This window comes from Centruroides vittatus, unplaced genomic scaffold (assembly GCF_030686945.1).
Source record: "Centruroides vittatus isolate TY-2023 unplaced genomic scaffold, ASM3068694v2 contig_391, whole genome shotgun sequence".
NCBI lineage: Eukaryota > Metazoa > Arthropoda > Arachnida > Scorpiones > Buthidae > Centruroides > Centruroides vittatus.
The window spans coordinates 2142239-2161582 of NW_027122207.1; the positions used below are offsets into that span (position 1 = coordinate 2142239).

At 24.2% G+C, this 19344-nt stretch overlaps 1 protein-coding gene across 3 annotated transcripts in view; it reads right to left on the reverse strand.

The window, feature by feature from the left end:
• Nucleotides 1-19344, reverse strand: part of LOC136975896 (cell adhesion molecule Dscam1-like) — a 124501-nt gene that overhangs the window by 66909 nt on the left and 38248 nt on the right. For all 3 annotated transcript variants that reach the window (XM_067271058.1, XM_067271059.1, XM_067271057.1), the window contains exons 11-14: nt 17472-17591; nt 17198-17371; nt 12714-12861; nt 8389-8537 (exon numbers count right to left, since the gene is read on the reverse strand). In XM_067271058.1, coding sequence (XP_067127159.1) covers nt 8389-8537; nt 12714-12861; nt 17198-17371; nt 17472-17591 — 591 coding nt within the window. The remainder of the gene's footprint in view (nt 1-8388; nt 8538-12713; nt 12862-17197; nt 17372-17471; nt 17592-19344) is intronic.

Below are 19344 nucleotides of genomic sequence, written 5' to 3' on the forward strand. Positions count from 1 at the left end.
TACAAAATGAAAAATGCTTTAACTAAAGTATTGAATAAATTACACGAATTTCATTATTATAGCTTAAAGGATTTTCTTAATCTGGAAAAAAAAATTCATTTAAAAAAATCTGAAAAAGGGTGTTGAAAATTACTAAAATTTCTATTGATATTTATCTTGATTTATGTTGTTAGTAAATTAACTGTATTAGGTTTAAAGCAATAATCTATTCTAAAATGTAAAACAATTACAATTTAATGTGATTTATGATTTACGAGTTACGTAAAAATTTAAATCTTGAGATTCCATTTTATATAATTACCTGCTCCCATTAAGTAATTTAACAGGAATAAGTAATTATATGAAATGAAATTTCGAATATTATGAGACATACAGTTTTAACGTTATAAAATTATTCTAAATATCAAATTTATAAGTAGAGAAAGTATAATGAATGATTTAAGCATCAAATCACAAATGAATTTATTGATTAATAATTTATTGGTTACAGACAGACAGATCAAGTGTATTTTATGTTTTAATATGCTATAGAGTAGAAGTTATTTATTTTAAAATATTTAGTTTTAAAATTTCTGCATTAACTAGATGAAAATCTATTTAAATGTTTAAACGCAATTAAAATTTGAACAATATATCAAGTAATAAATTAATCCGTGGAGGATATATTATATTTCTTTCAATTATTAGAAGAATAATTTATTAAATGCTAAACAAAATTTAAAATTACAAAAAATATTATTTGGGATTTTCTTCTTCGATGACTTTAAAATGTATTAAATATAGGATTACTTTAGAGAAATATTTTAAAGAGAAAACTTTTCGTTTTTATAATAAAGCTTATTATCGTGTGAATAGCAAACAGGCTTTAGGATAATTATTCGATCGCAATTTGTATAGAAAAGTAATCTATAAAGGAATACCACTTGTCAGAATGTCCTGGGTTACGCCCTTTCTAAAGACTATTATTTTTGTCGTATGTAAAGTTAATATTAAATAAATTCTCTTCAATGATGAGCAATATCGGCATTTCCTTTTGTACAAAAGAATTTTATTTTTGATTTACATTTATTAAGTCTGATGACAAGATTATAATAAATATATGTATCGTGTATAAATTCAAAAAATTCTCATAATTCTATATTATTGCTTTCTAAATCGTAATTAAAGTTAGGCTAACATGAAAAATAAATTTTAAATCAGTCTCTAAGTAGTAAACAACATTAATCAATAACGATTTGTCTGCTAGTTTCATTAAATGATTTATCTATCGTTTTTAAGCAAATAAGTAAACATTATTTTACTTTAAGATATTAGAAAAATTAGAACTTAAAAATATAAATTTTGCTATGCGCGCATTTGGATTAGTTTTACTCAGATTAGGGAGATTTTAGATACTTTTTGCTGCGTTGTGTTTGTTGTTATCTTCTCATTGCTCCTGCAGTGTAGATTTTAATCTAATGCGAATATTTTTTCACAAGGCTAAAATTTACTGCAAAAAATAGTTTTTATACTCTTTATTATATAGAAGAAATAAAATAATTTCTGAAATTGTCAAAACAAAATTGTGTTTCATTTGTTATCAACAGATGGCACCATCACAAATTTTTCCTGTAAAACGTATAAATATACCTTTTAAAAAATTTACAATGTGAGCAGAAAAGATTAGACATTTTTTATAAATTTAAAAGCGTTTTATCTTTATTTTCTATATTTCAGAAACTTTTTAATCAATTCTATTTTTAATTTTTAAATTCTTACAATATCGTAAAACCTAATATTAGATCTATCATAAAAGAAAGCGACACAAATATAAAATACAAAATTATAAAACATAATATTCCTGTTTTAATTTTATTGCTAGTGAATAATAAAATCGGTAATGTCTTAATGTCAAAAATAATATTTTAAATAACCTTTCTTTGAAATGTTCACCCTAAATCAGCTTTATAAATGACATCTTATAATAATAATTTTAAATTTACTTTGAAAAATAAACCAAAAATATAATAATTAGCAATTCCGGTCACCTAAACAGACTTATCAAAATAATTCTGAAAAAAAAGTATCAAAAAATAATGAGAGGAGTTGAAAGTTACCTATTTCTGTTTTATTTATTACCAGGTCCAAACTATTGCTTCAACAATCAATTCTTACTCCAGAAGGATTAACTTATCACTAATAAAAAAGTATCCAGGGAGCGGGTTTTTATTGCGGCAACAAGAAGTTGTATGGCTACTGTCTCCGGGGATTAGATAGGTCCATTCATATCAGATAAACCAATAGGTCTAACAATTTGCTACAAACTCTAAATGTTTTTTCCTTTCCTATACACGTTACACGCATTTACTGTCTCCATTTTGTTTATATACAATTATTCAAATTATCATCTCTTAACTTACAAATTTTAAAAAGTTTATTTAATCAACAGTTATTTATAAAAGGGAGCTAAAATTAAGATATATAGATATATATTCATAATTTAAATAATATAAAGTTTAACTGAGAAAAATTATATTATTATAATCTTTTGGAAATTCCATCAATTGCAAATTCCAGTTTTTTAATTAATACAAAAGCTTGCAATTGATTGAATAATATGTTATTTGCCATGACTAATCACTGATTTATTTTTGAAGCTCTCTAATGTAGAGAGCCGGATTTACACATAAGCTAAAGCACTAGATAAGTTTTAAATTTTAAGGCCTCATAAAACGACGGTATAGTTTATACTCTAGAGCAGAGGTCACAAACCCAAATGCAGCAAAGGGCCAGTCAAATAGATATATATCAGATGCGGGCCGTATTCAATATTATTCGGTAAACCAAAACATACTGTAATTTAAAAAAGGCTCTAAAAAAAACTCCTTTTGTTTCCAGACCTTTACGATTTATGTAAACAATTAGACGTTTGAATTCTTTCCCGCAAGATGTTAGAAACATTAATTTTTAGAAAATAAATCAAGGTGCGAATCGGTATAAGCCCTTAATGGGCCGTATCCGGCCCGCGGGTAAAACATCACTTTACGAAGAGTCTCGCACAATAAAAATATATACAGTAAATTAAACAAATTGCACAATATCTCAAGCCTATTGAAGACTCATTAGCTCATTCAAATAACATTGTTATTTGAGAGTATGAGAAAGGCCTCATATGTTATAGCTTAGGAACGTATCAAATCTAAATTCTGTCTTTCAAATTTAAATTTTTTTTTCTTATTTTTAACTACTCGTATGATATATTATCTGAATAATGTATCTAAAAAATATTATTAAAATAACTATATTTTCATATGCTTACTTTTTAATGGCATTAATAATAATTATTATTTTTAAATTTTTAAATAAAAATTTAATTTAAAACAAACAAATTACATCTAAAACACATTCTATTAGAAAAATAATAATAATTGAGTTTATGGTTCGAACAACACCTGACTAATTTACGAAATTCTTTCCATCAGTTTAAAATATTTACACTTACTGGACATAATGAGTACTTCCATAATATATTTTATAATTTATGTTAAAAGATTACTTATTTATCAATTGTGCAACTTTTCCAAATAATATTTTATGACGTAATGTCATTTAAGATTATCTTTTGCATCATTTATTATTGATACAGTATTAAAGAGGATAATGCCGCATTACCGTACTTAAAAGTATCATAATTAATCTAGATGAATACCAAAATTAAGATAATCTAGATTAGTAGCAGTTATTTCGGGAATGCTCAATTAATCTATTTTCTAGTTGTTAAGGTTTCAATTTACGTCTCATTTATTATTATTTTATAATATATTTATTTAATTATAATTATGAGATCCGTTATTGATTTATTACTTCTAAATTACACAGATAATTTCATGTTACACTTTTACTGAGAAAAATAAACTACTTTTTTTTCATATAATTAACAAGAATCGAATTTCAAACTAGTTTTAGTGACATTAACTACGTAATTATCGTATTCTATATAAACGATTTTTCTTAAATAATATTTTTCATTTTAAAGTATACAAAAAAATGTAAATAAAAGAGAAAGACATTTTTCATATAGTGAAAAATGGTAACAGAACTTAATGAGTTAAGTATAATTTATTATTTAAAAACATAAGTCAAAGAGGAAAATGTACTGTTCGTTCGAATTTTCTCTTTTTCTATAAATAAAAAAATAAAAAAAAATCTAATATTTTAATAGTACAATAGGCCTTTCATTTAATTAAACATCATTTGAAAAATTTTTCTGTTAAATTGGAATATGTTTTCATTTAATGATAGGTTTGATTAGAAGTTTCCTCACTAGAATAATTATGTTATGTAATTTTCAAACTAATTATAGTTTTCTCTCTATAACTTTCTTAAATAAATTGCCTTTTTTCAGTTCTCACTGATCTAATTTTCTCAGTTTTTAATAAAGTTTGTTAACAAATCGGCAAATGGACATTACCTGATAGAGTAATTAATCTTAAAACAATGCATTTCGAATTACATTACTTTCTGGAACAAGTCCAGATAATGATAAGTAATTGTATTATTGGGGTATTTCCTGGAAAAACCATGATTGAAATTTTAAAATAAATGTATCAATAGTTTTTATATATATATTTTAAAATTGAATTTATATTAGTCACCATTCAATATTCAATTCAATAAAAAATGATTTTTCTCTAAGTAGGCTATCTTAAAGTAATTTCGTAAAGTTCAATAAAAGAAATAAAATTACAGTATTTTTAAAATAGCTTTTATGATTTTATCGTAAGTTTTTTTAATAAAAAATTTGTTTGTTTAAATCGTTTTATTTTTAATATTTTAACACACATAAATAATGAACAATATACACAATTTATTGTTTATTATTGCACACAATATATATATGCAGACAATATGTGTATTTGTATTTCCTTATTTCCTCGATATTCTGGGGTTTATTTTTAAAACGTAACCTATATATCCTCGAGTTTTTTTGAGACCGGGGTTTATTAATTTTTAACAGGAGATGATTGGGTAAAAATTGAAAAAATATCTTAATTATTTGTACATTTTCGAAACTATCAAAACCGTTAATCAACTGTACTTATGTCTTACAGTTAAATTACTTGAAATAATTACTGCTTTTATACTTAACCCCATTTGGCGTCTTCTAATGTGGTTGTTTGGTTTGGTTTGGATTATTCGTATGCGGCCATGTAACACATGGGCGATCTGCCGAAGGAGATGCCTGTAGAAGGTATTTTATGGGAAACTGGCCCTTGTTTAGTTGTTACTAACGTGAAGAAAATCCGAAAAACTCCACGTGACCAGCTCGTTGGCGAGACGCAAATTCATGACCATCTATCTACCAGTGTTCAGTGGTTTGTCTACTCGGCAACTGATGGGCGATTTGGTTCTTATATTGTTATTCGTGTGTTTCGATATCGTTGTCGGAATCAGGAATCTTGACTACCATTTTCTGGTTGAAATTCTCTGATTCTAATCTTCTGAATTAATCTTCGGCTGATAACTTCGATCGCGACTTCCCCATTCTCAATATTCGACAATATTTATAATTTTATTTCGAAAAATATCCTTGTGAACCTTGGAATAAAAAGTGCTGTCCAACTCTAAATAACTTAAAAGAGGTAGAATTTTAGTTAAATTTCTTACCGTCACTCTAAACTATATTACCGCGTACAGTGCAGTACTTTCAACATATTTCCCATGCTTACAACCAGGAGTTTATTTGAGATCGGGGTTTATTTTTAACAGCATTTTCTTTATTTTTCAGGAGTTTTTAGTAGATCAGGGTTTATTTCAATCCCGAAGTTTAATCGAGGAAATACGGAACATACAGTATATTTATGTATGTTTGTCATATAGTGATTGTTTTTAGATTGAATAAATTGGAAGAACCGTTCTTATTAACTTCTTGTATACAAAATCTTATCCTAAATAAATTAAATAAAAAGGTAATAATCTAAATAAACAATTTCTATATCTAAAATTACTGTTTTCTATACACTTCTAAACCCATTTTCCAATCAAATTTTTTATAGTTACTCTCTAAGACTCTGCGGAAAATATAGGTTATCATAAAACTTGGACCCTCCACCTCTCTCCTGATTTTATCCCCTTGACACTTCATGATAAGCATAACAATGGCAGGTTAAAATAACCAAATAATATGGTTTCGTTTTAATGCTAGTCTTTATTACTTTTCGCTCGGGCAACATCGGGCATATCTGCTGAATAAAATTAAATAAATATCTGAATTTTTAAACTTTAAAGAAAACGAGAAAACTTGAATGCATATTTTTCTTTTAAATAATAAATTTGTTTTTCAATAATTAAAATGTTTATCAATTTGTTATCCAAACTTTCAATACATTATTTTTACTAAATATGGCCAGATCAAGTTTTTTCTTGGTAATTCAAACAAGTTTAAGAAATTTTAATTAGTAAAAATAGCTAGTTTTAATAAGTAATATCTAATATAAGTTTTTCGAATGTTTCAAATAATTTCTGTTTTTTAAGCAATTATTTATAATGAAAATAACATTTTATTTCTAAAATTCATTATCCTTGTTACGGCTAACGGTTTTATTGTTAGTTCTATACTGTTTTATTGGATGCATACGTTACTTATTTATTTATTCATTTGTTATTGTTTACCTATTTCATTTGAACGGGATTTCTTTTGCAAAATAATCTCGGGGGCTTGAAAAGCGCTCGGGGTAGTAATCTCAGGTTAATGATAACTTTATATTAAATATATTGTATTTAAAAATATATATGTAAATAAAAATAAATACCTAAACAAAAGGTTCGATAGTACTGTATATGTTTCATATACCGCATACTGCATTTAGTAATTTCTCCATTTTTTCTGAAAGGATGCAAATTTAATCATTGTTGCTAAAATGTTTAATTATTCACACATGTTTAATTTGTTACACAGTGCATTATTTTTATATTAGTTGCGTTGGCGTCGTTTTAAATATCAAAAAGATATGAAAACAAAAGAAAAATGCTATAAATAAATTACATTTTTAATTTTTGGATTTATTTGATAAGAGTTTTAAATGATAAAATAAATAAATATATGTATAATGTTATGTATAACAGAATGTATTAAGAAAAATATTTTAATGTTTAATAATTCAGATTTCTGTTATATAACTTACTATACTGTATATATTCTTATAATTTAATTAAATCAAATCAATTCTAAAATCAGGAATGTAATTTATTTATAGCATTCTCCTTTTGTTTTCAAATCATATTAAAAATGACGCCGACACAACTAATATAAAAATAATGCATTGTGTAACAAATTAAAACTATGTGAATTATTAATTTTATATATATACAGTATATATATATATATATATTTCCGCCTTTTGAATAATACGGTATATATAATATTTTACGATATAAATCATACGTCCGAATATGTGCCAAAAACTAGAAATCATAATTCGTCTTTTATAAGCCTCAAGCATTTCTTACAGGAAAAAATATTTCAGTTTATCAAAACTTCACTTTTATCTCTTCTTCACTATTTTTAGCAATTTAGTTCACGCTATCATCTTATCTGGTTTTTTAGGTAAAAAGCCCAACTTTTATTACAAAGGTTTAAATCAGATCTGGGAATAAATAAAGAACGACGAATAAAAATAAAATAAAAACTAAAATATTTATTTTATTTAAATAAAACAAAGTTCAAAATGCACATGTTTAAATCCTTAAACTGAAATTAAATGAAAGAAAAATATTGACGTAAAAATATTCATGTTTTTAATTTTATATAAATCAATAGAAGAATTTTTCTTTAATAAACATAAATGATAACGAAGATAGAGTGATATAAAAAAAAAAAATATATAATTTTAGAATAAACAAAAATCTTCAATATAATTATAGAAGCTGAACGGTTAAAATTATATTCAGGATTGTTCCATATTAAAAATTGGTTGTTATATAAACGAAAACGTCAACCACAATTTTTAATTTGTTCTACAACGTAATGTCATATGTCTTTCTCCTTCATCTTCTTTTTTTAGAAAGAGAGAGAGAGAGAGAGAGAGAGAGAGATGAAGAATGCTGAAATAATCTGCTACTACTCAACGTAACCATCTCATAGCGATTCTTTTTCAAAACATATCAGAGGTATTTTAATATCAGTAAAGTATGTAAAACAGGCGAAAAATATTCTTAATAAATTATATTTTTGTTAGATTTTATGACAGCTTATAAATGACTAAACAAGAATTTACACGATTAAATCGGAAAAAAAATGCAAAAATTAATTATAAATAAGCATGGAGAAAATACAATTATTACTCATTTAAATTGCAAAATTGGTGCAAATTAAATTTATATAAGTATAGAATAAATAAATTTTCAAACCTTGTACTATAAGTCGTATAGTTATTTCATCGTGACCGAAAGCATTCGTTACTAAACAACTGTAGAGAGCAGAATCTTCACGTTGAATAGTTTGCAATTTCAACTCCGATATCATTCCATTAGTAGTTATTTCTTCATTTAATTTGTATCTATATAAATAAATAATAAACACTCTTAAAAAATTATTAACAATAGAATGTTTTTCATGTTTCTCATTTATCATTTTAATTAATTTTTTTAATAAAGAAAATTTAATTTATTTTTTATTCAAATCGACAAAGTAAAAAAAAATTATCATTCACTAATTATAAAAGAAAAATTTGCATAATTTCTGTAAAAATGTGAATACATGGTTATTAACGTGGAAAAAATATGAAGAATTAAATTACTGAGAGATCAATATTGCAGGAAAAACTTTACTTACGTTTCTAAGAAATATAAAGTCAGTTTTCAATTTAGAGTTTCGGATGGTTTTTAGAAGAGAAAAAATTTTTCTCTTCTAATTTAAGCCTCTTTGGATTTATATTTTATTTAGAAACTAAGTTCAAATTTACGATTACAAATAATCTAAAAATAAATATATCGAACTAAACAATTAATTAATCAACCAATTTTTATTACATTACAGTAGCTCATAGAAGTATTTTATTAGCTGTTGCTTAATTAAAGATGGGTTTTTCTCCCGCTTAAAAAATAAAAAATAAAAAAAATAGAAATTTTTTAAATAAAATATTTTAAAAATTTAAACACCTAAATTCTATTACAATTTTTAATTTTGTCTTTCTCTCTTTTTTTATTTATTCATAAAAATTTACTTTATTCATTTATTTCTCAATATTGTATGCATTAAGTTAAAAAAATATTGACTTAAAACGTCAGTAAAAATTTATAAAAATTCCAAAGTTAATTTTTGTATAAAATTTTCTTTATTCGTTGAAATCTAAAAAAAAAGAAACTAATATTCTATCAACACTTTTAAACAGAAATCTTGTAATTTGATTTTTAACCCGTTTGATTAATTTTCTAATTATCAAGCCAATTTTCTGCTAAATAAAAAAAAACGGATTGTAGAATTAAATATTAAATTGATCAGAAATTTTTCATTTAAGTTTCAAATTTTTTATAACTTTTCAGAGATTTTTTTAAAGTTTATTCTGTCAGCGTGCCTTGTCACTAAAAACTTTCAAACAAAGGTAAAAGATTAAATTTTAGTTAGTACTTTTTGTTGATCTTTATATTTAAATAATAAGGACTATAGATTAAATTATAACATATTGATATATATATATTTTGACAAGTATTAACCACATTTAATTTAGAATTACAACTAATACATATGCACTTTAGTTTTAATTCTCGTTTAAATATTATATGTTATATATATTACGCAAAAATATTTTTAGAGAAAGCATAAATTTTTATAATTTAAAATAATAATATTTATTAATAAAATATTATTCTTATAAAATATTTATGTGTTGTAAATTATTGTTATTATATTGTAAATTTAAAATAGGTAAAAAATTTCTATCATAGAGAATAAATTTTTACAAAAATTTTCATCATTTTGCTTTTAGTTCAGAAAATTCTTCGATAAACTATTTATTGATTTCTGTGAATTTCCGAAATCTCTACTATAAATTTTTTTTCTTTATTTTGAATCTGAAATGGTGATTTTTAACATATATTAACTCTTCTTTATATGCTAAAAAAATTAAAGTTTATAAAATTATTATTATAAATAATAAAAAAAAGGATAGGAAGGCAAATTTTGGATAGGCTAGAATAAATTTCATTTACACGAACTATACCTAATTTTTAATGATAATTTTTCAATCAGATTTATATATCTTGCTATATAAATAATTTATTATAAACATATCGAAATTTGTTTTGTAAAGATTGATTTACAAAACAAATTTCAATAAAGTAACCGTAAATTTATTTTCGCTTCCAAAAAAAAAAAAATTATTTTAAATTTTTGGATATAAAATCAATATATTTGAATAAATCAATAAATTACTCAGAAGTAAGAGAATGATTTTAATGCAGCACTAATCATTTTATCTTTTAATATAAATTTACTAAAAATATATAGTGTTTTGAATAGATTATTACCTAATTTTAATTAATTCTTTGGAAATGAATTAAGAAGTTTTAATGAGTTAGACGAAATTAAAAGTAATTTATTATTTATAATACTATTTGATAAACTAAAGCATATGAATTAGATTTATTTAAATCGATTTAAACTCTTGATTTATATCTGAAAACGTGAATAGATTTAGAAATTTAGATTTTTAGAATTGCGAATGATTTATTTAAACGTCCGCCATTTTGAAAAAGTAAGCAAGAAAAATCTATATAAAAATCTAAAGCTGCTTTAGAAATAATTTTAAAAATATCATTATAAAATCCCGTACGTCTTATTATTTGAACTATCTTCAAGATACTTAGTTTTTCTCAAATACTAATTAGTCTAAAAAAGAATATAATTTTAATGAGACTTGTATAACGTTTATTTTTTCTTTCTTTTCTTGTTTTATTCAATTAGAACATAACCTATAAACAAAAATTTTAGCTTTAAATATTTTTAAATACAAACAAACTAACAAATTGCAATATACAGAAGAAATAAGCAATTTTATCTTTTCTTAAAGTTTAAAAATTGTGAGCGAATCTTCTCGTTTCTTTATTCTTTATAATATAAAAATTCAAAAAAATAATAATAATAATTTTATATCTCATTGTAATAGTTAATTATCGAATAGTAGAACACTTAGAATTAAATCTTTCGTTCAAATTTTAGATTTTTCAAAGAAAAGAGTCACATGAAGTAGGCCCATTATATAGAGTCAATACTTAATATACCTTTTCTTTCTTTAGTCTGAAAGCTCAATAAAAATATTTTTAGTATTTTATTGTATAAATAGACCTATATTTGGGTTATAACGTATCTATAATGTTCACATTTATGTCTTGACGATCAAATCTATATCTGAAGCAACAATTTCTATTTTTACTATCTGGAAATTTTATTTATATCTAACAAATCGTTCGATAAATTAATATGATTTTTATATAAAAATATTATTTTTGTAAATTCATATATTTATTTAATAATTTTATCTTATTTAAAACGATAGATAATTCTTACAGAGATTTTTAGACTAAATTTCTCTTATTCGATGCAGTTTTAAGAGGAAATAAATTTGTAAATATTTGCTGCATTGCCACTTTCATTTTGAATGGATAATATAAAATACTTTTCAGTGAATTTGCAGAATATTTTTTTTCTCTTAAACTCTAGAAAATGATCGTTTCGAAACTAAAGAAAGGATTTAAATGGTCTTCAAATTAGACTATTAATAATAGACTACTTATTTGAATAGACACTAAATCGGAAAAAACAGCGCTTTCCGACTAAATACGATTTAAATTGGTTACAGGAAAGTTTTTGGAAATGTAAGATTTCCAGATTATAAAGAAATTGTGGCATTAATAGTAGAGGCGTTTCATGATTTAGGATGTATTTTCCTCAAATTAAATTTTCTGAATTCTAACTTTGATTTTTCTTTTTTAAAAAACTTCGATCTATGTAAAATATCTGAGTGGTTTCATCAAAATATTCCGAGATTGGAATAATAATAATAAAAGCTTGAATTTGATTTTATCAGTATTAACTTTGTTAAAGCGTATCGATGACCGTTACTCATATGAAATAGTTTTTATTTCTTTATTCTTTAGTTATATTTATTATATAATTACTTCAAATATCAAACGAACAACCGGTTTCCTTCATCGCACTATCTCTTAATAACCCAATAAATGAATCCTGATGTTTGATATATTTATTATAATTAGATAGGTTTTATGTTTTAATAAAAATTGTGTGATATAAAAATATCTGAAGAAATATATTCACACGTTTTAAGAATTCACTATTGCCACTTTTTCTTTAAATTTTACAATATGTAAATTTTTAGTGTGGTGATTAAGAAATGGAAACAAGTAGCGACAGAGTATAATACAGAATTGTTTCTTCTACCACAGACTACAATAAAAGGTGTTTAGAAGTTGGTCCACTTTCTGTAAATGTGAAGTGGTCTTCAACTTTTAATTTATTTATTTCGGAGAACATTTTTTTCGGGAACTTTTGAAATATTTTAAGTTTTTAAATCATTTAACCATCGTCACTTTATTTTTGAATTTGGAGAAAAATATTCGAAAATCACGAATACTTATAACATTTTATTTAAGAATATAAAGATTATTATGTACAGGATGATTTCAACAATAATAAAGATTTAAGCGATTTTCATTACCTCACTTTTGACTTCATGTTAATGGGCTGCCCATTTTTATTCCATATTATTGTCATTGGCTTGTCTCCTACAGCTCGACATCTTAAATTTGTTTCTTGGGATAAACCAACGGTTTTATTCGAAGGACGATCTTCAAAATGGGCCGGAACTAAAATCATAAAATCGATAAAAATATTTTATAATAAATAATCTCGTAAAAATTTTATATTGGTAATAAAGACAAATGATAAAAATTTGTGTAACCGCATATGAATTTCAATTTATTGATTTATTTTAATGTTTTTACTTTCCCAGCTATTTTATATAACGGAAGGAAAGTGTGGCTATCGGTCAAATAAGGACCCCTCCCAAGATTTTTACAATTTTTGTACTCAGAAGACCTTGAAACGTCGAAAAATAAAAAAATTCCTGGGGTTTTTCGACCTGGCCGGATTCGTTTCGGATTTTCCAGAGCAGCAGTCTGATATCTTAAGCGTTCGTCTTATTTTAATCATTGAAATTCATTCAATAATAATAAATTCCTTCGTTTTAAAAGTTTTAAAAACAAATATTTCTTTGATACGAAATTACATAATATTTACGAGTGAATTTTTAATATTTTAATCAATAATACAGCTTTAAATACTAGCACTTTTCTGTATATTTATGTCCATACAGCAAGGAAAAATACGGAGAGGTAAAAAATTCTTTGAATTCTTTAAAGTTTTTCATTTTTTCACCTCTTTGATAGAAAACTAACATCTAAAAAATTCTGCAAACTTCGCTTTCAATTTAAATCAGAATTTCAACAATTTCATTCTTCTAAAATATATTTTAAAATTATTAACACATCAAATATTCTTATTTAATGTTATTAACTTATTATATACAATACAGATCTACTATTATATTATATTGCCTAAAGTATTACATATATTAAATATTAATTCTAATATTTTGCTATATTAAAATAAAATATCTTATATTAGCTGATTTATTTGATATTTACTGTATTAAAAAAAACTACTGTATTCTATCGTTATCATGTGTCATTATCACAATAAAGAAAATTAAATGTATCATTAAACAAAATTATATTCGTATAAAGCTGAGATGTGTACAAAATTAATTTATACATTATATAGTATTTTGCTAGTCGTTACTAATGGTCGTTGTTATTTCAGTCATAAAACTATTCTGATGATAGGCCTATATATCGTGGATACAATATATTCTCCATTTTGCGTGTACAATGAAACAAGTAGTTGAAGTATCATTTTGCGTGTACTAAAATAATTAGTTTGAACATACTTCAAGTATGTTCATAGTTCATAATCTATGTCAAATATAATTTATTTAAATATCATTAATTATATAAAAATATATAATAAATATTTAATTTTTTAAATTGAAAGTTTTAAAATAATTGATATCAAATTTAGATGGTCTTGGAAATTAAATTATATTTTATATCTAATATTTAGAGTTATAAGTTATTTAAATTTTTCATTACTAATATATTACGTTCTCTTTATATATATTTAAATATTTGTTATTGCTTTTTTTATTAATAAATAAATATACTTTTTAACTGAAATTTATTATTGAATTTTAATGACTGCTATTTATGAAAATGCCATGTTCAAGCACCATATTTTGTTAACCACTTCGGCATGAAAATAGAACCACAATTTACGACATTTAACCTATGGGAGTTCGATTTGCGATAGTTTGTTCAACGACGGGTTTCTCAGGAAGCAATTAGGCTGTAAAAGCGGAGGGTTGTTTGCTATGCCTATATATATATATATATATATATATATATATACGAAAATGATAACAACTGACATTAGTGAAATGGATAATAAATACGTGATTGTTTTGTTAAAGTGAAGCAATTATTGCTGAATATAATCAGTTTACTAATTCAATAAGCTTAATTAATAGATAATAAATATATGAATAAAACAAATATATTAAAGTATTATTATAAAATGGAGTTAAGAAATAGTTAATAAGCTTACACAAAATTAAATACTTTATATAAGAAGCATCGTAAAATATTGTAAAATATATTTTCAGAAACCTTTTAACTAAATTTTTCCTTTATTATATTTTAAAATTATTATATTCATTTGTGGATATTTATTTATGTGTATTAGCTTAACTTTATAAAAAAATTAAATTAGTTTTAAAGGTAAATATGAAAATAAACCTAACAAATTGCTAAATTTACGATTAATAAAATTAAAAGTTCAATATTAAGTAAATTATAGCATAACCAGAAGGATCCATGAAAAGATTTTTACAGCATTTCTATATTTAGGCCTACTTGTACTAAGTGCGACAGATTAACCTGACGGATATTAAAATTAAAATAATATACAAGTTACGCAATTGTGCTACATTAATTTATCATCATCCTGCACTTAACCCCAAAGCATTTTACATAAAATTCATAAATAATAATTTTTTGAATATAGTGTCTGTGAGATGGCGTCTATTGTTGTCCACACATTCTTGCAATCGTTCCGTACAGCTTTGTATGACTTCTGCAACATTTCAGGGAAAATTGTCGCCACTTCATTCTTGATGTTCCGTTTCACATCCGCCGCTGTCCTTGAATTGCTTCCAGTATGAGCCGTTGCCTCGTCCTGTTGAAACCACAGATTCTGGTATTCAACGCCACACTGGCTTAACTCCAGTTCAAGAAAGCTGAGAAGCATTTCGATGCAGCGATCTGAATTTACTGTTACAGCTCCGTCTTCTTCGTCAAAGAAATATGGACCAATCATTCCAAAAGTTTCTATATCACACCACACAATAATCTTAACAGTAGATAAAGTTTGCTCATGTAACTCGAGGGTTTCGCAAAACAAAATGTATTTTTATTACAGTATTTTACATCGATTTCAATTGTTATTAAATGGCCTCGAGTTAAAGAGCGTGCGAACTTCAGGCCACCCTCCACCCCTAAGGTTTCAGTTACAACCGTATTTAAAAACAGTCAGGTTAATCTGTCAACCCTGTAGAATAAAATCTAATCGAATTTATGTTTCAATTCAATAATATATACTTTGGTTCTTATTCTATCAACGATAGGAATTTTTATAAAATTGGGATTTTAGTTTAATGTTTATATTTAAATGATTACTGAATGCTTACGATACGAATTTTAATATACAATTTAATTACTTGATAATGTGACATTCTGAAAGTAGCATTTATATTAAGTACGATTGCTTTAGCAATATATAATACAGAACACGATGAAAAATTTGCTTCATTGAACAAGAATTTCATTAGAAATTTTCCAATAACTTCCGCTAAAACAGAAATCGTTTTAGCCGAACAATCTTTACGCAGATCTATAAAACGATATTAAAACTAAAACTGTATTGGAATTAATCAAACAATTAATAAAATATTAAATTTACATTAAGTAATTATTAAATTTATTAAAAATCAACTTTTGAAATATTCATTTAAAAATATAAATGAAATTGTAATTAAAAATAGTTTGAAACTATGTAACATAATTGAATTAATCTATATAAATTCTTGATTAAAAATTTTAATAAACTTTATTTTAAGAAGAAATTGTTAGAATAAAATTTATCTTTTTAATTTTTTAAACTTTAATTTACATTATAAAATAAAAAGAAAATACTCTTTTCTTAAGAAGACTTTTTCAGTGATAATTTTTTAAACAAAATTATTATCGTAATTTTATATAATTAAGTTGAGAAAACGGAAATTATTATTAACAAAACAATGTATTATTTATATCTTAAATAATAAAATTATTGCAATAAATAAAACAAAAATAGAGCTTTTTTGTTTTTTTTTAATTCGAAAAACTAACTACAATATTTTGAAACGTTGGCTAATTTTTATAAATAATTAATATTTTTACGATAACAATAGACGTTATATTTGAAAAAGTATAATTGTGATGAAATAGCACTTTTTTGAAGCTATATTTTAATTTAAATTACAAAATTTAATAATCATGAAGTCTTTGTGAAAGGAAATGTTTTTGAAAATCGAAAGAAAAACGACGAAATCACTCGACTTTTACCAGGAATTCAATCCAAAATTGTAAGAATAAAATATTATTTATATTCTTTGCAGTATTCACGGTTCAGGAAATCTTTTGGAATTAATTTATAGCTGCAAGTCAACGATGCATTCCTTAATTACTACTAAGTTTAACCGCTAATTCAACAACTAAAATGAGATTCTTCTGTTGAATTGTTTCGTTTAGAGAACTCGAAGCAATTAGCTATATTTTTCTTTATAGAACGAAACTTTTTTAAAAGAAAATTACTAAATTTATTTGCGCGAGAAACCAATAACAATAAAATTTTTATTTCTCGACTGTAACTTTATTTTAACAGTAAAAATTTGAGAAATGATTAAAGCAAAAAACGTTTTAAAGTTGTTTATTTTATCGGTCGAAATAATTTTTATAATAGCTCTTAAACTGAAAAGAAATTGCTTACCGTGTACCGTCAAATAAATTACAGTGCTCAGACCTGCCCCAATTCCATTTGTTGCTTGGCATAAATAATATCCAGCATCTTCTGCCAAAGAATCCGTAATTCTTAACGTCCCATTTTCAAACACTTGAAAATGCGGTCCACTTAATATTTGCTTAAAATTAGTAGCTGTTTTTTCTTCAATATTATTAAAAAATAAGAAAAAATATGAAATAGTTTTTATGTATACAAAATCAATATTTTATAAGTTTTATATGAATAAAAGTATATATTTTACCAGAGGCACGTTTCCAAACAATCTGAGGAGTCGGATATCCATCTGCTTTGCAATTCAACATAACTGTATTTCCTTGTACTACAAAAGTATTCACCGGTTCAATAATCCAATGAGGCAATACTGAAAATATTGTATTAATAATAAATTTTACTATTAAAAATATATTTAATAATAATTTATATGCTCATGTAAACAGATAATAACAATTATAACAAATAGAATAAGTTACATTCTACTTACGTATATAATCAATCGTACTACATGCATTAACGCATATGATTAAATATGATTAATGTCGTAACATTTAGAAATTTCTGTATAATTATGTAAATCACCGTAGTTAATAGTTTAGTTCTGAATTCTACTAACGAAATTCAAAATAACATTTCTCTAATTATAAACTCGAAATTTACATCTGAAATATTCAGAGATTTGTTCTGTTGACCTTAATAATAACATATTTTGTATAAAATTATGTATAGAATATATTATTTTCTATAAATAATATATAAATTTAATGTAATAATCGCTCATTTTCATAAAATATTAGAAATATTATTATTAATTAATATTATATTACCGCAAAACGTAACGTCTTTTTTCTTTATCTCAGTACCTGGAAACGATTCTATTTCTAAACATAATTAAAGTTTTCTTAGAAGTAATTCAGAAATAGTTACTTAATTAAATTTTATACATTAATTTGCAGCAATGTTGACATGATAATGTTGCACGCTAGCTTAATACAATCTTTAATTAATTTTAACAAGAGCATGCAATATTCCCGTATTTAATGAAGTTGATAATCTATAATTTTTAAGCGTTTTAAAAATAAAAATTTTTAAATGATTTTCCATTCTTTAATCTTAAAATATTTTAATTAAATCTGTAGCTATTGTTTAGAGAAATTATTTTAATTGAAACTTTTGATCCACTAAATTTTTAATTGACAGATTTAAGTTTGTGGTTGAATATAAAAATATTTCGTCTTTAGAATTAATCTGTGTTAACACATAAAGGATCTTGTTTTGGCGCAAATATCTTTATTTGACGTATATTATGTAGCATTAGGAAACGGTTTATGAAAGAAAGGATTTTTATGAATAAGACAAAAGGACAAAGGAACTATGAAAAGGAAATGAAATTAAGATGCTTACACAAAAGAAGAGAAGAGAGCTTTGAAATGAAATCATGAAGAGAAAGTTGGAAAATTGATCGATAGGTTTGGATAAGACTTATGAAAAGAATAGAAAAAAAAACGAAAAATAAAAGTTAACAAGTTTCCTTCATATAAAATTCAATTTTCTTAAAGCACAGTTATATTAAAAAAAATATTTTGGTATAATTTTCAACAAAATTCTAAAATAAAACTATTAAAGTTCGATTTCATACCATTTTAAACATTACATGAAGTCTATTATTAAATATTAAAAAAGAAAACATTATAGCTGAGAAAAAAGATTAAGTTAAAAAGTTTTTAATCTGAATTGAGATAAAAATCGTGTTTATCTCTGGAGCTACTGTATAAAAATTTATCGGATGTTTTTTAAAGTAATATGCTCTTATCAATTGTATAAAATCGCTTTAAAATGGCACCATTTACTTTTATGTGAAAATCTAATGTAAAACATGAGAAGAATCTGCCAGAAACGAAAAAAATCCGTTAAGACCATTCAATGAAAGAGAAAGTTGAAAGATGGATGAAGGAAAACCAAAGTGAAGCGGGACAATCTCGATATTGTGGACAAAAGTGTCAACTTCCGTCTTTGAAGACAATTTCGAGGAACTAGAGACATTGATCGATCGAAATCAAGAAACTCTAAACCGGATATCCCTGTTCTAGAACTATCGAGTTATTTATAGCTTAACAACT